Source organism: Rhopalosiphum maidis, chromosome 1 (genome assembly GCF_003676215.2).
Source record: "Rhopalosiphum maidis isolate BTI-1 chromosome 1, ASM367621v3, whole genome shotgun sequence".
NCBI lineage: Eukaryota > Metazoa > Arthropoda > Insecta > Hemiptera > Aphididae > Rhopalosiphum > Rhopalosiphum maidis.
In genome coordinates, this window is record NC_040877.1 from 80,151,419 (window position 1) to 80,171,743 (window position 20,325).

A 20,325-nucleotide genomic window follows, 5' to 3' on the forward strand; every position below is an offset into this window, starting at 1 on the left:
ATAAGATATAAAAACTTCAAATTGATAAATTTTTATTTCAAGAATATGTATTGTGACATTGTGTTTATAATTTTATAAATGATATATTTTGTTTTATTAAAATCTATATGTTTTTAATTAATCATAAATAATTTTTTAATAGGCGTTTAAAAAATTGAAGTGTAGGGATTTTTTCCTAAGGTCGGGGATTTTTATTCCGGGATTCGTATTCTATTGTAAAATACAGGATTCATCTAAAACTATTAACTAATCTGAATTATTCCATACGAAATATTACCCCGTAAATCTAGTAGGTATATACAAAAGATATAAAATATGTAAATTGAACAGAATTATCGTTTTAAGTGTAAGGTTCCTATATTTTACAATAGAAATAGGTAATATAAGCCTGCTCGTTGAGCCATAGCAACGAGTAGGTAGGTAGTAACAACAAATACTTTATTAGCTTTCGCCAGAAGTACATATAGCAATAACTGAATAACTTATTTGTTAAGTACTTATAAGCATTAAATATAAAAATACACTAATATTAATATGTCTTACAGGGATTTATTTAGTAAGTACCTCATTAAAATATTTATTATAAATTGGTATTTAATAACTAATAATGATAATGACATAACCTAATATACCTACCTACTTTTCTAAAACGTTTGTCATTACAATATACTTTTACAGAATTCACTGAAGTCATGAGATCATTAGGATATCATCAACAGATATCTATGGATAGTTTTCATAGTCCAAATTTTAGTTTAGTGTCTGAAATTTTATTTTGGTTGGCTTTACGTTTTGAGCCTGACACTAATTTACCACAAGAAATTGAAACATCTGAACAACGAGTTTATTTCATTCGCTCAATTGTAGAATTTTTTGTAAATATAGGTTGAATTCTATACATAACTAAGACGGCCAATAAAATAAAATATTATTTGTATAGGTTCTCAAGACCAATATCAAGTTAAATGTAAAGAAATTATATCAAGCTGATCGAAATGCAGTGGGTGAACTATTAAAAATAACTGATTTGCTTAATGATGCATTAAATAAAAAACAAATTTATGAGGATGAAGGTTTTACCAAATTGGAAACTAACTTAACTTATAAAGTATTATATTTAAAATTTAATTTTTAGTGGACATTTTCATAATTGATAAATTTAATCATTAATACTATGTTAGGCCAATGAACTAAAAACGACAAGAGAATTGGCTTCTAAAATTACTCAAAAAGGTGCTGAATTATTTCGTTCTTTAGAAGAAGAAAGCGAACTACGGCCAATTAGAGATAGTCGAGTTAATGCTGCATTGGATATTAATGAAGTTGAACAAAGCCTTAAGACACTAATTCAGAAAACAAAAAAAGAAACTGAACATACTAGAGATTTGATAAAAAATATTTCTGCAACTGAAGCCAACCTGGATGCAAAAATTACAAAACGGCGAGAAGATTTAGAAAGAAATTCAAAGAGACTTCAAACTTTGAAACAAGTGAGGTGCATATTTAAGACAAACACAATTATATATTATAAAATAAAAATATTCAACATCGTTTAAAATAAATTATTGTTAAAAAATAATTTGTAGATTATAAATTTTAGTATACTTACTACTTTACTAGTTACCTGCTACTTAGATATACTATATGTTTTTAAAGGCCAGCCTTCTTAGAAGAATTTGAAGATTTAGAATCTGAACTCAGAAACTTGTATCAAGAATATATTACAAGACAAAGATGTATAAGTTATTTAGAACATCAACAAGAACAGGTCGCTCAGGCAGAACTAATACATATACAAGCACAACAAGTAAATTATATTTAATGATACCTAATAAATTGAAATATGAATTAATATTTTTTATTAATAATATAAGGAATTAGCAAAAAAAATTATTGAAAATAATAAACAAGATGATGATTTAAAACTATTGGAAGAGGTTAATAATGAACCATATAATAACCAACTTTTAGAAAATACACCAGATATTAGTATTAAAGGGAGAGGTAAGTATAATAAAATACTATAGTCAACAGTCAACATTGATTAAAATATTCAAAATATACCAACTATATACAATAAGTACTAACATCTAATAATTGTTACAAAAGTTAAATTAAATTATGAAATACATTTTATTTTTTTTACTATATTGCAATTTTTTAATTATATACAATTGAAGGGTGGGCGGGAATAACGTGCTATGTAACAATTTGTAAATTTTACAGGAACAACTAAATACAAAAAATGTTTTGCCTTATTGTATACCGATTTCTAAGTTTGTACAAGATGATTGTGTACGATAAAAACATTCTGGGAATTTTTCGATTTTTAAAATATATAGAGATTGCTTCATAGCAAGTTATTCCGCAAAAACATGAAAATTTAAATTATGTTACATAGTATATTATTTCTGCCCACCCTTCAATTGGTAAATTAATCAAATATTTATTTATATTTTTAGTTAGTAGTGCAGCTACAAGTAGAAATCGTGGTATGTTTGGCCGCTTATCAGACAGTGAAACAGATTCTGATTTAATGTTGGATGATGAAGAAGATTCCAATATAATGGCATCTGACGGAGAACTTTCAACTTCTAGAGCTGAAAAACTAGGAAGTATTCACAGTGATAGTGTTGATAGTAACGACTAATAAGATTGATTATATTTTATATTATAAATCTAAAATTTATTATATTAATATTTATAGCCATTTAATTTATAAATAATGAATTTATACAAATTTTAATTTAATATTACTTTCATCTAAATACAAAAAAATTACACACTAAAATAATTTAAGTGTTTTAGTTTTGCTACCAATAGAAAAATAGTCATATTTAGGATGTGAATCCATAAGACTATAACTAATACACATTTGTAGGCTTATAGTTATACTATCATAATATAGATTGATTATTCAGAAATACAACTTAAATAGATACTTTTTAAACAATAGTGCAGTGTTGAACTATCTGTCTGCAGAAATAGTACTTCATAATCATGAATGTTAATCATCGTACATCAATACTCTACAATAAAAAAATGATAATTAACTAGTGTTAAAAATTATATTATTTGTCTGTAAATGAAATGTATACATAATATTAATCTTCATAGCTACAAACATCAGAAAATTTACTAAAAAAGCAAGTGTAAATAATTATTTTTATGTAAACCTAATAAACTAACATGAAATCAATAAAAAATCATCAGTATTTATACAACAGTTTTTGAAACTGTTACCTACTGCTTAATTCAAATTCTTAGTAGCACCCACACATTATACAGACTATTTTCAGTATTAGCATCGACGCATCGTCAATGTCAATGACAAAAAAGATTAAATTGCTCTAAAATACAATAATTTACAAGCTATGTATTTATTTAGAAACATGTACATATCTATTGAATAATTTATAAAGATAAAAAAAAATAATGTTTAAAATGCCATATATATTTGTAATAGATATTACATTTTACTTTAACAAAACATTAAATTTTAAGTAATATGTTTATATTACAATTTTAGTTACATATTTTGCGTTAATGATAATATTAAGTTATTATACTTTAAGGTAAATTAATATGTTACTAAGGGAAAAAGTTCTATTGATTTAATAATTTGTGCAGATTATTAAATTATTAAAGTTTTGTATAAAATCAAAACATTTTCCTTGTACTTTACTTGACCATTATCTCTAATGTGAACAGCCAGTAAACCCTATTTAATTGTAATTTTTTAATACGTAGTTTTGTGAACATATCAACCTAGTATGTACTAATACATAGATTTTTAACCTTTATAATTTATGTATAAATATATTTTAATGATAATAAATCTAAGACATAATACTACAAATACTATATTAAATTATTGTAAATAATCACTTTTTCTTATAGACTGTATTTATTTTTTGGTTATTAAAAAAAATGCACAGCCACTCCGTGGGCCCCCTAAGTAACCATCAACGAACCCTCAGTTAAGAACCTATTTACTAATGCTTTTGGATTTAAAACTTATTAATATGAATAATGTTATAGTATAAAATCATAGTACCATTTCTTCTACCTGAAAATATAATAAGTTATAAAATATTAATTGTAAAAATTAATTAACATATAAATGCAAATTATACTGTTTATTTTTAAATACTTATTTTATTCTTAAGTACATAACATAAAACCATTAAACTGTAAATAAAATATGGCTTAAAATGAAAATCCTTTTTTATACAAGAATTTATAATTGAATTGAAATATTTTATACTTAGGGAAAATTATTTTAGAATTTTTAAATATAAAATAAAACAAAGAAAAAAATTAAATAAATCAGTAAGTCAACATTCCAGTGAATAAAAAACAAAATTATTTAGACATTTTTCAAAATAATGTACTAGTGTTCTGTGATACATATAATTAATACTTCAATAAGTTACTATAATTAATAATACATTTTCAATTAAAAAATAGTTCTTTTACAATTTCAATTATTTGAATGTTAAAAATATGTTCATATAAAATAATTAATATTGAAATAATACTCTATGATGAGACAATCAGGTGTAAAAAAAAAAATATATAAATAATAAACACAAAAATTTCATCACATAAACATTAATTGAGTTACAAATAATTAGTAATATTTAATGTTATTTAAAAAGTATCTCATTAAAATGAATTACTTGTTAATAAAATTGTTTGCTTCTAGTCTAAAAATAAAATATAAAATAACTTAAGGTATATAATTTTTTAAATAAAATATTACTTTTTTGAGTCCAAATAATCAATATGTTATAATATGTGAAGGAGATAGTAATATTTTATAAGTTAGTCTTGTTATTTGAAGTATAACATGTAGTCCAATTCTTCAATAACAACTTCATAATTTCTGTATTACCATTTTTTGACGCAGATTGTAATAACGTAACACCAGCATCATTTATATGATTCACATTTGAACCTTTTTCTATCAGTAAGCGAACTAATTCTATATCATTTTTAAATATTGCGTAGTATAATGCTGTATTTCCTTCTTCATCAAGAAGATCATCCCATGTTCTAACATATTCTAGTAAGAATCGGGCAATATCACAATGACCTAATTGTGTAGCATATCCTACTAGATTTGATATAACTGACACAGGTGGTTGAACACGTTTAACAAATAACTTAATTATTTCTAAAGATCTAGAAAAACCAATTATCTTAAACCAAAATATTTCATCCTTTAAAATTGTTTCATTACTTCTATCAATCATGATTTTAATTATGTGTATATTACCAGAACGTAGAGCCACATTAAATAAATCAGTATCAATACTATATTTATATTTATTCAATAAAAATGTTATCAACTCTTCATTAGCACTTAAGACGGCATTGTGTAATGGTGACATATTGTTTTTATTCCGCCAATCCATTTTTGATTTATTCAAGCATAATAACTTTACTGCATCAATAGCACCACGTAAACAAGCGAGATGTATGGGTAAATCATTGTCTTTGTTTGGAATATTTGGATCGGCTCCATGTTTCAATAAAGTTTCAACCATTTTTTCATTTCCATTACAAGCTGCATAATGTAATGGTGTATTACATTGCATAGTAATAGCATTAACATCAACATAGCACTTTAATAGTTCTTCCACTACTAATAAACGGTCGTGTTTGGCTGCAAAATGTAAAGGTGTTACTTTGATGTTTGTTTTCTTATTTGGTCTAGAACCAGCAGCTAATAATATTTTTACAATTTCCCAATGCCCTTGATATGCAGCATAATGTAAAGCAGTAAGGCCATTTTCATCAGTTTTGTGAATATCTGCTTTCATTTCAACAAATATTTGAACAGAATCAATACTTCCAGAAATAACTGCATGATGTAAAGGTGTGTTACCCTCTCGTGTAATACCATTTTGATCACAACCTATTTCTATCAGCTTTCGCAGTAATTCAGTAGAAGCTTTAAATAATGCAGCATAATGTAAAGCATTCCATTTTTTTACATTTGTGTGTAAAGGGCAAATACCACTTTCAGCCAATATCCAACTGTGTTCGCTTTTTTGATTTTGTATGGCCAACATCAAGGAATTCAAGGAATCTGCTGTAAAAGTCTTATTTACATCAGCACCATAATCAATTAATGTTTTCAAAATTATTGGAGTTGAAATTGATGTTGCATAAATCAATGGTGTACCAACAGAACTTGATGTTGCTTCTAAATCAATATCAGAATTCTCACATAAATATTTAACAATAGTTACATTTTCAGACTTAACAGCCAAATGTAGTCCCGTAAACCCAGTACCAGTAAAAGAGTTCACATTGATAGTAGGAAGTCTTAGTAAAAATTGAATCAAGTGAAAATTACCCATTTCGATAGCCAAATGCAAAGGTGTGTAATCTTTTTGTAATTTATTTAATTTATTATATAATGACATAAAATTTTCTACAGTACTTGTGGTGCAAATATTTTTGTTATAACTTATTTGAAACATTGAATCAAATACAGGCAATTTTTTTTCGTTAAAGCGACTTTGGGAAAGTTTAAAGTTTTTGTACTTATTTTTCTTGTTGTTTGAATTTGGTAATGGATCTTCAAAACATTCATACTTGAACACGGGCATCATGCTTACCTAAAATATTATTGGTATTAAAAATATATAGTTAAAAACACATACAAATGTTTATAAATGATTTTGTATCATATTGATATAACTATTATATTTTTTGAATAATCTACTAAAAATTAAAATATAATTTTAACTTTCTCTTGGTTATAAATTAAATCAAAAAAATTAAATGCAAATCATTCTTCTAAAAGTGTTCAGAAAAAAATACATAGCATACTTAACTATATAAACTTTTCATAGGATTAACAAAACATATAACTGATTAAGTATATTTTTAATACGTAGAAGGAATATCTATACCTTAGTGACAAACAATGGAACCCTTAACACTTAAAAAATAATTTTTATATGTAAATATTATGAAATAATAATTTACAATGTAACAAAAATAAAATGTAAAGTTATCTTGGATATATTTTTTAGCAAAAGGATGGAATCATTTTATTTTGTGCCACAGTAATAAATTCACCCACTCACCACTCATAAAAGTTTTGTTAAATCCACAACTGTTATGCGTTATAGCTAATATGTTTACCTATACCCGGGCATTAATTTATACAGAGGGTTCTCAAAAAAAAAGAATTTTGTTTTTATATGCATGCATGCCATCTCTTAAATAGATTAAAAATTTAATTTTTATTACCAATTCTATATTTATATTCAATAAAATTAATTTATACTAATCATAAAGCAGAAACTACCTATGAGATTTCTTCCTAGTTTTTACAAAAAAATAAAAATAAAAATAAATTGCTGTAGCTATATAAATATATATTTTTATATATATATATAAATCGTATTACAACTAGTTATTAAATAAACATTATTTATCTAGATTATCTGTAAATATTTTGAGATTGGTACTATAAATTATAATAAACATAATTATATATAATATAATATAATATATTATATTATATAGAAAGCTTGAACTTTGAATATTATTCCTTACACGGAAGTTAATAGTTAGGTAGATTAGTAAACTTACTTTAGCACTGTTAATATGATTCATTACTGACGAAAATAAAATAAAAGTTCCGCGATAAAAGGTTTTTCAATAAAATATTATGGGTTATAAAAATATATAATAAATACTTAATAGTTAACTGTTAATATTATTATTCATAAATCATAATTCATAGCAAAGTTAAATCATGATTAATTCATAATATAAAACCATGTGTAAAAAGGTTCACCAACTACTGAAACAACGTCCAACGGTCATAAGTATAACTACTATTAACTGCACTACTGTTACTGTGGGACTAATGACTATCTACTATCTAGTGTTGTAGCACAGAATAGATTAAATGGTTGTAGTGCCTACAGCTGCTGCAGCCATAATGTAATAATACTCACAAAATAAACAAATACCAAGGACAACAATTTTTTTTTATATAATTTGGGAATTTCCATCTGAGGACTTATAATATGATAAAAACAACCATAAAGGTTCTCGCATTCACGTCCATCGAGAATTCTGATAATATTCATACACATAATAAATAATGATAATGAGTAATGACTAATGACAAAATAATTGAAGCAATAATAACACTGACGATCAAAAATTTATATTTAATACTAATTTATAATTTATAGAATAAATGTTATTTATAAATTCGGTCCAGAAGGCCAGAAATAGAAGGTAATACAAATATTGAATCGGTGAAAATTAAAATTACGTTTAGTAATAGGTAAATACGAAATTACCCGATTACTTAAATGGTAATCGGTCAAAAAATCCGGATTCAGTTTTTATAGTCGGACAAAAAACCGAAAATACAAAATATTTTCTATAATTTATATTTATTTTAAAAACTTAAAAATTTAAAAATGTTTATTTAATATAGACATTATATTATTATATTTATTTCTATTTTTTTATTTTCATTTATAATTATATAATTTTAATTTACAACATATTAGAACAACAATATCAAAATTTTTTTGTAACTAAATACATTTTAACAAACAATGAATTTTATTTTATTTATAAACACATCAATCTAAACAAAAGGTGGGCAAGTGGGTATCGCTCTGCTGTATAGTAGAGATGGAGAGTAGGTCACTGGTCAGTATAATGGATGTGTTAAATTTGAATGCAATGACAGGTAACATTGTATGCGAAAAACGATTTTGAACGGAGATGATTTGTCAGTCAATGATAATTAGTAGAATATATTATATTATTACCTATGTTTAAATTGTAATATTATATTGTTATTTTTCGTAAAAAATTAAATTTCATACGCTCATAAAATGTTGTCTATATTGACTTTGGAATTTTTTTTATAGTTACTTGAAGGAATATTTATGGATAACATGGTATTGGGTTGTTTAACCCTAGGTAGAAATCACAAACATTTAATGAATTTTCAACTTCAAAATTCCTTGCAAATTTTCGCAATTTTGATATATTTTGTAAACATTTGAACTTTAAATGCTTATAAATAAAAATTGTGACTAACGATTTTTGATTTTTTTTTTTTTACTACGATAAGAACAACTTATAATAAACCTTGTATTAAATTTTAAATATTTTTTAGATAGTCAATTTTATTTTGTAGTCATTTCAAAAAAACAACTTAAAAAAGCGAACATTTCAATTGTCTTTAAGTAGCTTAAAAAAATTACCACATAATATGCCTATTACCTATTTATATAAAGTATAATGTGTAGGAAATGATTATACAAAGATTTGATATTTAAAGTTTCATAATTATTATTCGTTTTTAAATTACATTCAAACCTAAAAGATTAATTTTATGAAATCTATTTTTGCATAAAAATTTTTGTTTTTCCTTAATTTTTTTTATGTTTCTGATTATTTTGAAAAGTACCAAAATGCTATACTGCCTACTGGTATACTTATTGTTAAATTTCAATTTCAACCTCTTATAAATATTAATTAGATCTTTACTTTTAGAAGCCTCTTCAAGTGAGTACATATTACACAAACCAATTTATCATTGTTTATTTTAAATATTTCAGTTATAAAAGTTAATTATTAGTTATTACATAAGTACCTCTATTATTTTTCAATAAAAAACATTTATTATTTACATTTGTAATAAATAATATTATTATAATTTATACTTAATTATATATTTATTGAATCTAAGCATTTAACTAAGGATAATTTAAAATTTTTTAAAAAATTATGATTTTTATTATGAAATTTGTTTAATTTATTATTTAGGTATGTTAAAAAATTCTATACATTTAAAAAATTAAAACTGTAAATTACATAAAAATGATTTATGTGATATAAATGTTGAATGTTATTGAAATACATCCTTAAAATTACAATACTCTCCTCAACACTCTAGGGCGTTGAATCTTGATACATTTCATCTCTATATAAATTATAATAACTGATATGTCCTTCACTCTTTTCGAGTGTTTGACTTTTCCATCAAAATCGACTTTTCCGTTTGTTGCTAGTATGAACATATAAATTTCCGTTTTTCGTCATAAAAATGTTAATAAGTTCTTGTTTTAAAAATATATAGAATAATTGATAATTGGTTACTAAAGCACGGATATTGTAGTACTAAAAAACTTTATTGCAGTATTATACTAAAAAATACCAAAAATTGCACTTAAAAGTTAAAATATTAAAGATTGCACTACAAAATTACAGCGCTTTGTTAATTTGTTATAAATGTTTTAAATTTAATGTTATTATGTAAAATTCTACAAAAAAATATACATAAATAAATAATTATAACAATAAAACGCATAATTGTTAAATAGTCATATTTCACAAATTATTTTTTTGCTGTATTAAATATTTATCAACTTGAAATTATGTTTATTTTATAAGATAACATAGGTGTTACGACGGTTGAGTTGTTGAGTGTCGACTATGTAACTAAAATAGTTGTATATAAATAAGTAAATTCAATAAATAATTGCAATAAAAATTCAAAAATTGCACTCAAAACTTTTAGATTTTATAATTTGAATTCATATGACACGCATTTAAAACGTACTTATTTAACAACATATTGAAAAAGTTGCAAATTCAACAACATCTGTGCCCTATATTGATTACATATATTAAAAAAGACACACTCAAATAATACTTACAAATTAAATAAATATAGAATACCTACAGAATTTTTTATAATATTCTTACTTTATTAGTTAAATAAAATGAAGTGCACCATTATACCCCATTAGTCACTACCCTAGATTACCATTCGGCCTTTGCTCAGTCATCAAAACTAAAGGTTGGAGGGCCCAGACCGTGATGGGGACCAGTGTGGCAATGTTGCTCCCCCCTCCCATCGTTTTTTACTATTTTGTGATTGCGCTTGCCCTAATATATGTTGGCCTCCTTTTAGTCCACCCTGGGAAAAAGACCTGACAATGCCACTGGTAGTGTATCAACTCCACCAAATTATTTTATATATTGATTTCACTGGCTTTCAATCCGCTGAATATTAGTAAATTGTTTATTTCAATAATAAAAAAATGTAAAATGCTTACATTAATATATAAAATTAAATTGCAATCTAAATAAATTGTAAAAATATTTTGTAAAAAATCAATCATCACTAGGTATTTGAATTAATTATTTTACTATTTTAACAAATTTTAGTTTGTATTTAATTGTTTTTTATGTCATAATATATATTATATATAATTATGTAATATTTTCCGTTGTGAACGACAATGTTTAAATTGTTTTTTTTCAAGTATTTTTATTTAATTTTAAAAAAAAAACTATTGTAAACTGGGTGTACCTTATAACTATACTGTTGTTAAAAAATACATTACTGTATAATATTTATAATGTTATAAAAGGGTTATTGTTTTATAAATAATCAGCGGAATCAACATAAACAAATATCGGACGGATGGGCGAAATCGATAGCCGGAAGATTATACGGCGGAATCGATAAAACCCTCTGTCTATGATGTGTATTTTTTTTATAGTTTAATATTTATATATATATATGTTATATGTATATATGAGCTCTAGAGTACCTATTTGATGGGAGGTGACGAGGAGAAAAGATTTAACCCTCTCAATTTATGTTTATTAATATAAGTATTACTTTGCATTTTACAAGAAGATTATGAAGATTTTCAATTATTTTGTTAACAGAAAATAAACTGAATATCTATAGACGAAATTTACGTGATGTGTTTTATAAATACTCCGGCCAAAATGTATGTACAATTTACTTAATCTAACCCAACTTATTTTTGTGTACAAAATTTACCTACTCCGATTATATGTATATATAAACTAGTTACCCTCTAGTTTTTTTTTTTTGGGCTATTAATACACATTATTTTATATTATTTTTAAGTATGTAGTTATTTTTAAAATTTTAAATTATTCCCGCTCTTATATACCATGGTAGTACTGCTAACCATTGTATACCAAACTCAAAATCTAAAGTGACGCACTGACGCTTGGTGAATGACTGTGGTGTTGCCGTAGAACTAGAACATTATAACCATTATTATGTTATTACTATCGTCTATCTGTTCATTCTGTTCCTTTTAAGTTGTAGATGTATTAGTGTTTTTCATCCGGGTCCGACCCTTGTTTTTGTTTAATTTATATACTACCTTTGTAAGTATTATCCAGTAGCTTATATTTTGTATTTTTGTCTATTTAGGTGATTACATTTACTTCGCAACTATTTTATCAGTTAACTGTATTTGTTCATTTTAAATACTTCATAGTATTTTGTTCTATACTTTCATGTTAGATTTGGTTAATATAAAGAATTTATCCAGCACAAGTTTATTGCATGAATTTAAATCAAATAATCGGTATAAATATTAATGCATTTATTTTCATAGGTAAATTATTTCAGTAAAAATGAGATTGGGCGATAGAAACCGTGATAGAAGTCGCAGTCCACTTAGATCTCGGAAAAGTGGATGTAAAAAAGTATTTGTATCGAATATACCATATGAATTCAAATGGAAGGAGCTAAAAGAGTTGTTCAAAAAAGAAGGTATATATATTTTTTAATGAAATAATATAAACTAAGTTAATTATTTAACTTAAGAATAAAATCATAATATTATAAAAAATTTTATAAACTTTGTATTATGACTGCTGCGGTGGATTTATTAAAAAGGGCCCAGTCTGCAAATAGTACAAATGGTCGAATAAAATAATTATTAAGGCAACATTTTTGTTTTTTATTAAATTTATTTTCAGTTAAATAACTTTAATCAATTTATATTTTATAATTAATTATACAGTAAAATCCGTTACAACAAACTCCAGAGGACCAAATTTTTTTTCTGTTATAATGAAAATTTTGTTGTAACGAAAATTTGAATAAGCCCTTTATAAGCCTTGCTTTTCAGCAGAGGACTTCTATGTCTTTCGTTATAACGGGATTTTTTGTTGTATTTGTATTCGTCGTAACGGGAATTTACTGTATTATAAGAACTACAAATTAATTAGATATATTTATAAAATTCATAGTCGACATTTTTATCATATAACTTTGTTTTCTGTAAAATAGTCATATTAATAAAGAACTTTCAGTAAACAAGAAACAACATGCATAAATGATTAAACATTTTTTTTTATAAATGTAGTTATAAAGCTATTCCTTACTTTAAGTTATTTATAATTAATTATAATATTTAAACTTGTAGATGATGATGCATACATTAAAAATAAATAAATGTGTATTGACTGTCAATGCATGTTTGAGATAAAGTTATTAACTATTTTCACTGTTGATGCAAATATGACACATCCTTAGATTCATTAGAAAAAATCATATTGTATCGTGTTTTTCATGTACCTCGTTAAAAAAAAAGTATTCAAAAGTTTATTGTAAAGCCCATATATCCAAGAGCTCAAAGTGTGAAGTCCATATTTACTATGTTAATTTCTCTACTAATTATAAAGTAGTGTCTTTAGCACAACTAAAGTCAACATCATGCAAATTCTAAAATCGATATTTCTGTGAAGTTTCCTGTGTCCTATGGTATTTTCAAATTAACTTAAAATATGAGAAATTAACCTTTAGTGCCTGAAATAAGGTCTAATTTAGATAAGACTATTAATTAAATTTAATTGGCTATATACTAAAATGTATTGATTTTTTTTATTGTAGTTGGAGATGTGTCTTTTGTTGTTGTATATTCAGATGAAAAAGACAAATCTAGAGGTTGTGGTACAGTTGAGTTTGACAGAGCTGATTCAGCTCAAAGGGCAATTGACAAAATGCATCGTTTTGATATAAATGGGAGAAAATTAGTAGTTAAAGAGGTATTTATTAGAACAAATTATATTATAATATTAAATTAATTGTATGTCATAATTTGTTATAGGATGATATTGAAAGAGATAAGAGTGGACGTCCACTACCAAATGGACCTCGCAGTAGTGGTGGTGGTGGTGGCGGTGGTGGGGGTGGAGGTGGAGGTGGTGGTGGCGGCGGCGGTGGTGGTAATATCCCAACCAGCATCAGAAGTGCTAGTAGAATGCCTGTATCAGATGATTTTCAATGGGATAATACGTATGGACTATCACCACAATTTTTAGAATCACTCAATATTCGTGGGCCACTCATCAATCGAATTTTTGTTGCCAATGTAAGTTAAAAAAATTCTTCAAAATATTTTAAATGTTTAATTTGATATTTTAATTTCTATTTAGCTTGATTACAAAGTTGATGAAAAAAAATTAAAAGAGGTATTTAAACTTGCTGGACGTGTATTAGAAGTTGAAATATTTTCAGATAAAGAAGGAAAAAGTAAAGGATATGGGGTAGTTGAATATAATCATCCAGTTGAAGCAGTTCAAGCTATTTGTATCCTTTGATAGTCATAATGTTTAACTTTTTTACATTTAATGAGTAATTATGTTTCAATATTTCTTAACAATTGCCAATAGCTATGTTCAACAATCAATTTTTATTTGAACGTCCAATGTCTATACGTCTTGATCGTACAGATAAAGACCCATTAGCAAGACTTCCCGAAGGCTTAAAATCAATAGGAATGGGTTTAGGTGCAGGCGGAGCACCATTGCACGATGTTGAAAGTATGTTATGATAAATTTAAATTGTAAGAAATAATTATTTTTAATTAAAAAATCTTTAAAAGAAATTAATTTTTCTCTTAAAATTTAATAAAATTAAATGTTAGTGTGTGGTAAAAATAATAATTATTAATACTAAATTAAAATAATTGTTATATCAATTAAAATGTGAAAAATACATTTTTATCTTCATCACACATGTATGTTTAAATTAAAAAAAAAAAAATTTTTTTGCATTTTATATATGCTCAGACTAGAATAAGAAAATGACCAGTTACGCACAATGGTTGAGGAAAAAACAATTTTCAAGCTTGCCTGAATGTTACTGCTAATGTCCGTCTTATGAAAACACCATATTTTGAATCTCACTCTATGTGCAGATAATGGTTCTCATTTTATTGTGACCAACTATTACAGTCTGTAATGGCAGTGTGTAACTATTGATGTTATTGTACAATTTTAAATTATATTGTTAGATAACCACTAAACAAATAGTCTGCCAATTTTTGTGATGTGGACTACAGTAATATAGAGCAATCAAATATCAGCTGCATAATACAACTATCACCTGGTCACCTTATTCCAGTCTAGGTATACTTATTTTCCCTTTCAGTATAATTTATATATTTCAAGTTAAAATTTAAAAAAATGCATCACTGAAATAAATAAAACAATTTTGATTAATAGTTTATATTTTTTGGGGGTGGGGGGACAGAGTTCCATATTATTAAGATCTAACTAATTGATTGATATTAAATAAATATATAATATAAATTTGTTAATTAATTCAATATTTTATTGTGTTTTGAGTATCATTTTGATAAACATTTAACTTAATTTTTGTAATTAACTCAGTTATTTATTTTTTACAGGAAATCTCCCATCTAATAATACTTCACCTAACCAATCTCAATCATTATCTACGCCTGTCAATACATCTGCTTTAGCTGTATTAAGTGGATTGAGTGCTGATAGATTAGGTATTGAGACTCAGAATCGACGTTCTCGTAAGTAATTCAAGGCATTTTAATTTATAGATTTTAAATGTGTTTTGGTTTTATTAAGTTGGTGGAGTTAACGGACTGGGAAATTTAAGTGCTAGTGATTTGGGCATTGGAACAAGTCTAGGGGCTGCTTTTGGATCTGGTATGAATACTAGTGGAGCTGGATCGATGAATAGTTCTTCACTACATCAAAGTAATTTATTTTAATTTCATATATATTTATATATATATGTGTGTATATATATTATAGATATTTAAAAATACTAAATTATTTTTAGAGTTATTTTAAAATGTTTAGTTGTTTACTATAAATTTTACTGTTTAAATATGTATTAGTATTTTACTTCATTGATACTTGTAAACGTATTATTTATTATGATAATCAACCCGGGGTTGATTTAATCATTGCATTGTTTGCCTTTAACATAGTAATTTAAGAATTTATTAATGTATTATGTTGGTAGAAATGGCCATCAAATTTGATGACCTTAATATGTTTTTCATTACAAAATCAACTTCGATTTTATATTAATAACAATAGGCAAAAATACAATTGCATTATTATGATTTTAGATTTCAATGGATTGGCAAATGTATAGATTTTACAATGTTTTTTTTTAATCTATCACTTTGCTACTTTGAAGCAGTCAAGAAATATTCTTCATTTTTTTCAACTTTATGGGTGGTCTATGTTAGCTAATTAGATCTAGTTGATATTTTGGGGTTTCAAAAATATATTAGTTCTAGTAATTTTGAAAATAACCAAAATGAAAATACTGATATATTAACGTTCATTTGTCATTAACATATTTACTATTTACTATTTTTAATAGTAAAAAGTTGTAAGACAATTTCCCTAATTAAATTTATATATTTCAAAACAATATAAAGAATAAGGCCAATGGGGAGGGGGAGACTATTTATTTTCAAATGCAATGTTTTCAACAATAATTATTTCAGTCTAATGATTTACTAATAGTAAAATAAATTACTATAATAGCAATGTATAAATAAATAAATAAATATATCTAAATATAGTTAGTAATGTAAGCTGATGAACTGTCTGCTCAAAATCTCAATAATTTATCGTTGAATTAAAATTTAACATATATATTACAATGACTTAATACTTATTTAAAGACAAGGTAAACTCTATACCTATTGCAAAACTATAAATGATAACTATTACCTACATTCTTCTCTTTTTGTTTTGTTTCAATTTGTTAATTATTTATGTATATAGCATTATAATACATATGTTTATATAAATGTTTTAATTTGATGAATATTTATTTTAGACTCACTTGGTGGTCGTGATTATGATTCTTTATCACTTGGTGTACGAAATTCAAGTAGCGGCGGTGGTGCTTTTGCTGGAGACTTTAGATCCGGATTGGGTAATTATTTATTCTTTAAACTTTTATACAAATTTTTATTGAGAAATACAATTGCTGATGTTCCAATATTTATCTATCTTAAAATGACTATTATTTGTAGGTGGAGGTGATATGCATATGGGTATGGGTCCAAAAAAATCTGACACAATTATGGTAAAAAATTTACCTTCAAATACAACATGGCAAAGCTTAAAGGATTACTTCCGTGATTGTGGAGACATAAAATTTTCTGAAGTTGGAAGTAAGGGATTTGGAATTATTCGATTTGCATCTGAATGGGATGCTGAAAGAGCAATAAGTATCCTTTTTATTTTAAATGTTTTTCAAATAATTTATGTATCGAATATGCAGATATTTTAGTTTATAGATGTATAAAGTTATACATTTTTTGTTATGACAAAATGATAATTCTTTTTTAATATTATTGATAGTTTATAGGTAAAACTTTTAGGAATCACATATTATCCATTTAAAATTTTTATCATAATACAGTCAAATTCGCTTATTATAATGCCATATATAACGATATTTTGTGTAAAACGATTCCAAGCAATGTATTTGGTTCGTTTTATGTGTTATGTGTAGTACTTATATTTGTATATAATGAGATAATTATTATATATTATCGGTTATAACAATAATTCGGATATAGTAATGTTATTTTGAAACAAAAATTGGTTTTTATAATCATCTATAGGTAGTAATTAATAATACATGTAGTAAATTTGACTTTTTGATGCTTTTTTGACCAATGAAGAAGATATTGTCAAGTCTATTTTAAATACAATTGATGATGATATTGAACAAGCTGATGAAGAGAGCGAAGAAATCGTGTTTAAAGTACCGTCTATTTTGGTAATGTATTTTTATATTGATAAGGTGCGTACTTTTGTTTCAGTAAACAATGATATAAATACGCCAGAAGTATCAATGGCATTAAATAACTATTTATAATCCAGATATAACGAAGTTCGGTTTTAACGATCAGATTCCCTAGGTCCCTTAAAGATCGTTATAAGCGAATTTGACTGTATAAATATGAAACATACATTTCCGGTATAGTGACCTTATTTGTATTCAATATATAAAAATTATTGATGAATTAAACTTTTATAGTATACACTTGTCAATCTAAATAATAATAAACAATTTATTTTCCTTAACTATAAAATTTTCAGCTTTAAAAAATTTGTCAAGATTTGATGGTCATCTTATTGAAGTAGTATATTTCTAACTACAAGTGTAAGTAACCATTATTATAACTCAAAAATAATACATAATTTTAATAAAAATACTAGTGTAATAATTAATGTATTTAGGCTTATTTTATTCAATATTTATTGTAACATAATTATTGTCTTTTTTTTGTCTACTGAAATTGTAGGCTTAAAATATTTTTCCAATAGGCTAATGACTGTGTGTGTTTGTGTTTTAGACATCAGTACTGTTTAAAAAATAACTTTCTTGGAGATTATAAGACATCTTATTCTTGGTCTATTTTTATATTTTTTGATTTTACAATGTCTGTGAGTCAATATCTTCTTTTACGATTTCAAGAATTCAGAATAAAATTGAATTAGTTTGTAAAATTGTCTTTTTTTTTCATAGTTTGTATTCTTAGTGGTGTGTGAGAATAAATGACAAGATCAGATTTATGACATTTTAATTGGTTTGTTATTTTTATATTTTGAATTTGTTTTCCTCAACCTGTGTGTTTTACACCTTATTTATATGTCTCACTTTAACATAGCATATTTATTTATTTTATACATTTGATGGTATGTGATGTATATGATTCTATCCTTGAAATTAGAAAAATATAGTTTATATTCAGAATCTAAATCAATTAAAAATATCTTTAGATGCAACTAAATAATTTTGCTTAAAAATATAATTTTGAAACAAAATTATATTATGTGTTGATTTAACAGAATAAAAGTTTATTTTATTTGACAATACATATTTCATAGTTCCATAATATATCAACTTCTTAATGCATTTTTCATAGTGTGAAAAATTTATAATTGATTGAATTATGTATAATTTGAGATGAAGTGTATAATATATTTAATATTAATTTATAATGTAATAAAAACAAATATAAGTATGTAGGATAGTGGTTCCCAACTCGTGGCCCACAAAGATATTCTATATGTTACAAATTTTTATAATAAAACAAAATATTAAAAAAAAAGTTAAATTATTACAAAATACAATTTTTATTAATTTATAAATTCCAAAAATACATTAATAGTAAAAATAAAAAATATATTAAAATTTTTCATACTTCTTTTTAATGTGAAATTTGAGCTTGTGTTAGTTAACTAATTTAGCGTACAACTCAAATTAATGTGCACCTCAATTTGTAATCTTTTCATTAGTCAATAAAAGATAAGAAAACAAGTCTATTATATACCTACATGTATATTGTATGTCTACCATAGTTTATCCAGAATAAGAGTGGTATTGGGCGGCCGACTTGTGCATGTAGACACGGCTTTGTTCTGAAAGTTGTCATGGTGGGAGATGTATCTAATTGTCTACAATGAAAATTGGTCACCTACCGGAACCGGTCTTATTCTGAATAAATTATATGTGTAAAAAATTTATATTTTTTTTAGATTAAGATTGAGATCTTATATTTAGTGACCGCTTAAAGATAGTTGCTAAGCAAAATGACCTGATGAGAAATAAAGGTTGGGCATTGCTGATATAGAATATTATATTATAATTTTGATAAATATGCCTTTAACTTTTATTGATATATAATCTTAAAAAAAAAAAAAATTAATCTTAAAATAATAATAATACTAAACACAAATTTGTTAAACTGGTTTTGTTTAAACGTTATTGAATTCCATATTAGAAAATATATTTTAAAGTATTTTTATGGCAGAATTTCTTATTTTCCATTGTGCACATAATTATAGTGTTAACTAACATTTTGATAATCATATACTTCTAAAGTACTGATTATAAATAGTTTAATATACAGAATATGAAAGCTAGTATATACATTAAAAAAATAACTTACATTTTGTTTTGTTATTGTAAAAGTATAATTAAAAGTGATATGTTTGTTTTACATATCACCATAATTTACTATTGGAGAATAGTCTTTAGTATTTGTATACTTATATTAGGTATTTTTTTTTTGTTTTGTATTTGGAACAGCCATGGTAATTGAAGTGACCCCATTTTTCAGTCATTGTGCAATTATTATTTATTATTTATGGAATCTAATACTTCATATT

The 20,325-nt window shown here is 24.9% G+C and overlaps 3 protein-coding genes across 5 annotated transcripts; 2 read left to right on the forward strand and 1 right to left on the reverse strand.

Annotated features, from left to right (window-relative positions):
• The first annotated feature begins 173 nt into the window (after window positions 1–173).
• LOC113555549 (clusterin-associated protein 1) lies at window positions 174–2,684 on the forward strand. The gene is made up of 7 exons (XM_026959966.1): window positions 174–556; window positions 679–875; window positions 941–1,108; window positions 1,182–1,495; window positions 1,657–1,807; window positions 1,875–2,004; window positions 2,463–2,684. Exons 1-7 carry the CDS (start codon window positions 535–537, stop codon window positions 2,648–2,650), a joined length of 1,170 nt encoding a protein of 389 aa, XP_026815767.1. The 5' UTR covers window positions 174–534; the 3' UTR covers window positions 2,651–2,684.
• Window positions 2,685–4,708: 2,024 nt separating this feature from the next.
• LOC113555548 (ankyrin-1-like) lies at window positions 4,709–7,872 on the reverse strand. The gene is made up of 2 exons (XM_026959965.2): window positions 7,618–7,872; window positions 4,709–6,632 (listed from the first exon to the last, which is right to left on the reverse strand). Exons 1-2 carry the CDS (start codon window positions 7,639–7,641, stop codon window positions 4,821–4,823), a joined length of 1,836 nt encoding a protein of 611 aa, XP_026815766.1. The 5' UTR covers window positions 7,642–7,872; the 3' UTR covers window positions 4,709–4,820.
• Window positions 7,873–12,067: 4,195 nt separating this feature from the next.
• LOC113555525 (myelin expression factor 2) lies at window positions 12,068–20,264 on the forward strand. 3 transcript variants are annotated; one of them, XM_026959908.2, is made up of 12 exons: window positions 12,068–12,225; window positions 12,459–12,616; window positions 13,742–13,896; window positions 13,959–14,222; window positions 14,287–14,440; window positions 14,524–14,673; window positions 15,543–15,677; window positions 15,736–15,867; window positions 16,973–17,071; window positions 17,172–17,369; window positions 18,250–18,313; window positions 20,246–20,264. In XM_026959908.2, exons 2-11 carry the CDS (start codon window positions 12,478–12,480, stop codon window positions 18,303–18,305), a joined length of 1,482 nt encoding a protein of 493 aa, XP_026815709.1. In that variant the 5' UTR covers window positions 12,068–12,225; window positions 12,459–12,477; the 3' UTR covers window positions 18,306–18,313; window positions 20,246–20,264. The 3 variants fall into 3 exon arrangements, with proteins under 3 accessions (XP_026815709.1, XP_026815708.1, XP_026815707.1); XM_026959907.2 differs by lacking the exon at window positions 20,246–20,264 and adding an exon at window positions 18,507–18,737; XM_026959906.2 differs by lacking the exon at window positions 20,246–20,264 and having other exon boundaries at window positions 18,250–18,731.
• Window positions 20,265–20,325: the final 61 nt, after the last annotated feature.

Excerpts from the sequence above, each read along its gene's own strand:
- LOC113555525 (XM_026959908.2), top strand. The coding sequence starts at position 12,478 with ATGAGATTGGGCGATAGAAACCGTGATAGAAGTCGCAGTCCACTTAGA. Across the intron at positions 12,617-13,741 it reads AGAGTTGTTCAAAAAAGAAG|TTGGAGATGTGTCTTTTGTT; the intron begins GTATATATATTT and ends TTTTTATTGTAG. Across the intron at positions 15,678-15,735 it reads GACTCAGAATCGACGTTCTC|TTGGTGGAGTTAACGGACTG; the intron begins GTAAGTAATTCA and ends GGTTTTATTAAG.
- LOC113555548 (XM_026959965.2), bottom strand. The coding sequence starts at position 7,641 with ATGAATCATATTAACAGTGCTAAA. Across the intron at positions 6,633-7,617 it reads ATCATATTAACAGTGCTAAA|GTAAGCATGATGCCCGTGTT; the intron begins GTAAGTTTACTA and ends ATAATATTTTAG.
- LOC113555549 (XM_026959966.1), top strand. The coding sequence starts at position 535 with ATGTCTTACAGGGATTTATTTA. Across the intron at positions 557-678 it reads GTCTTACAGGGATTTATTTA|AATTCACTGAAGTCATGAGA; the intron begins GTAAGTACCTCA and ends ATACTTTTACAG. Across the intron at positions 1,496-1,656 it reads CAAACTTTGAAACAAGTGAG|GCCAGCCTTCTTAGAAGAAT; the intron begins GTGCATATTTAA and ends ATGTTTTTAAAG.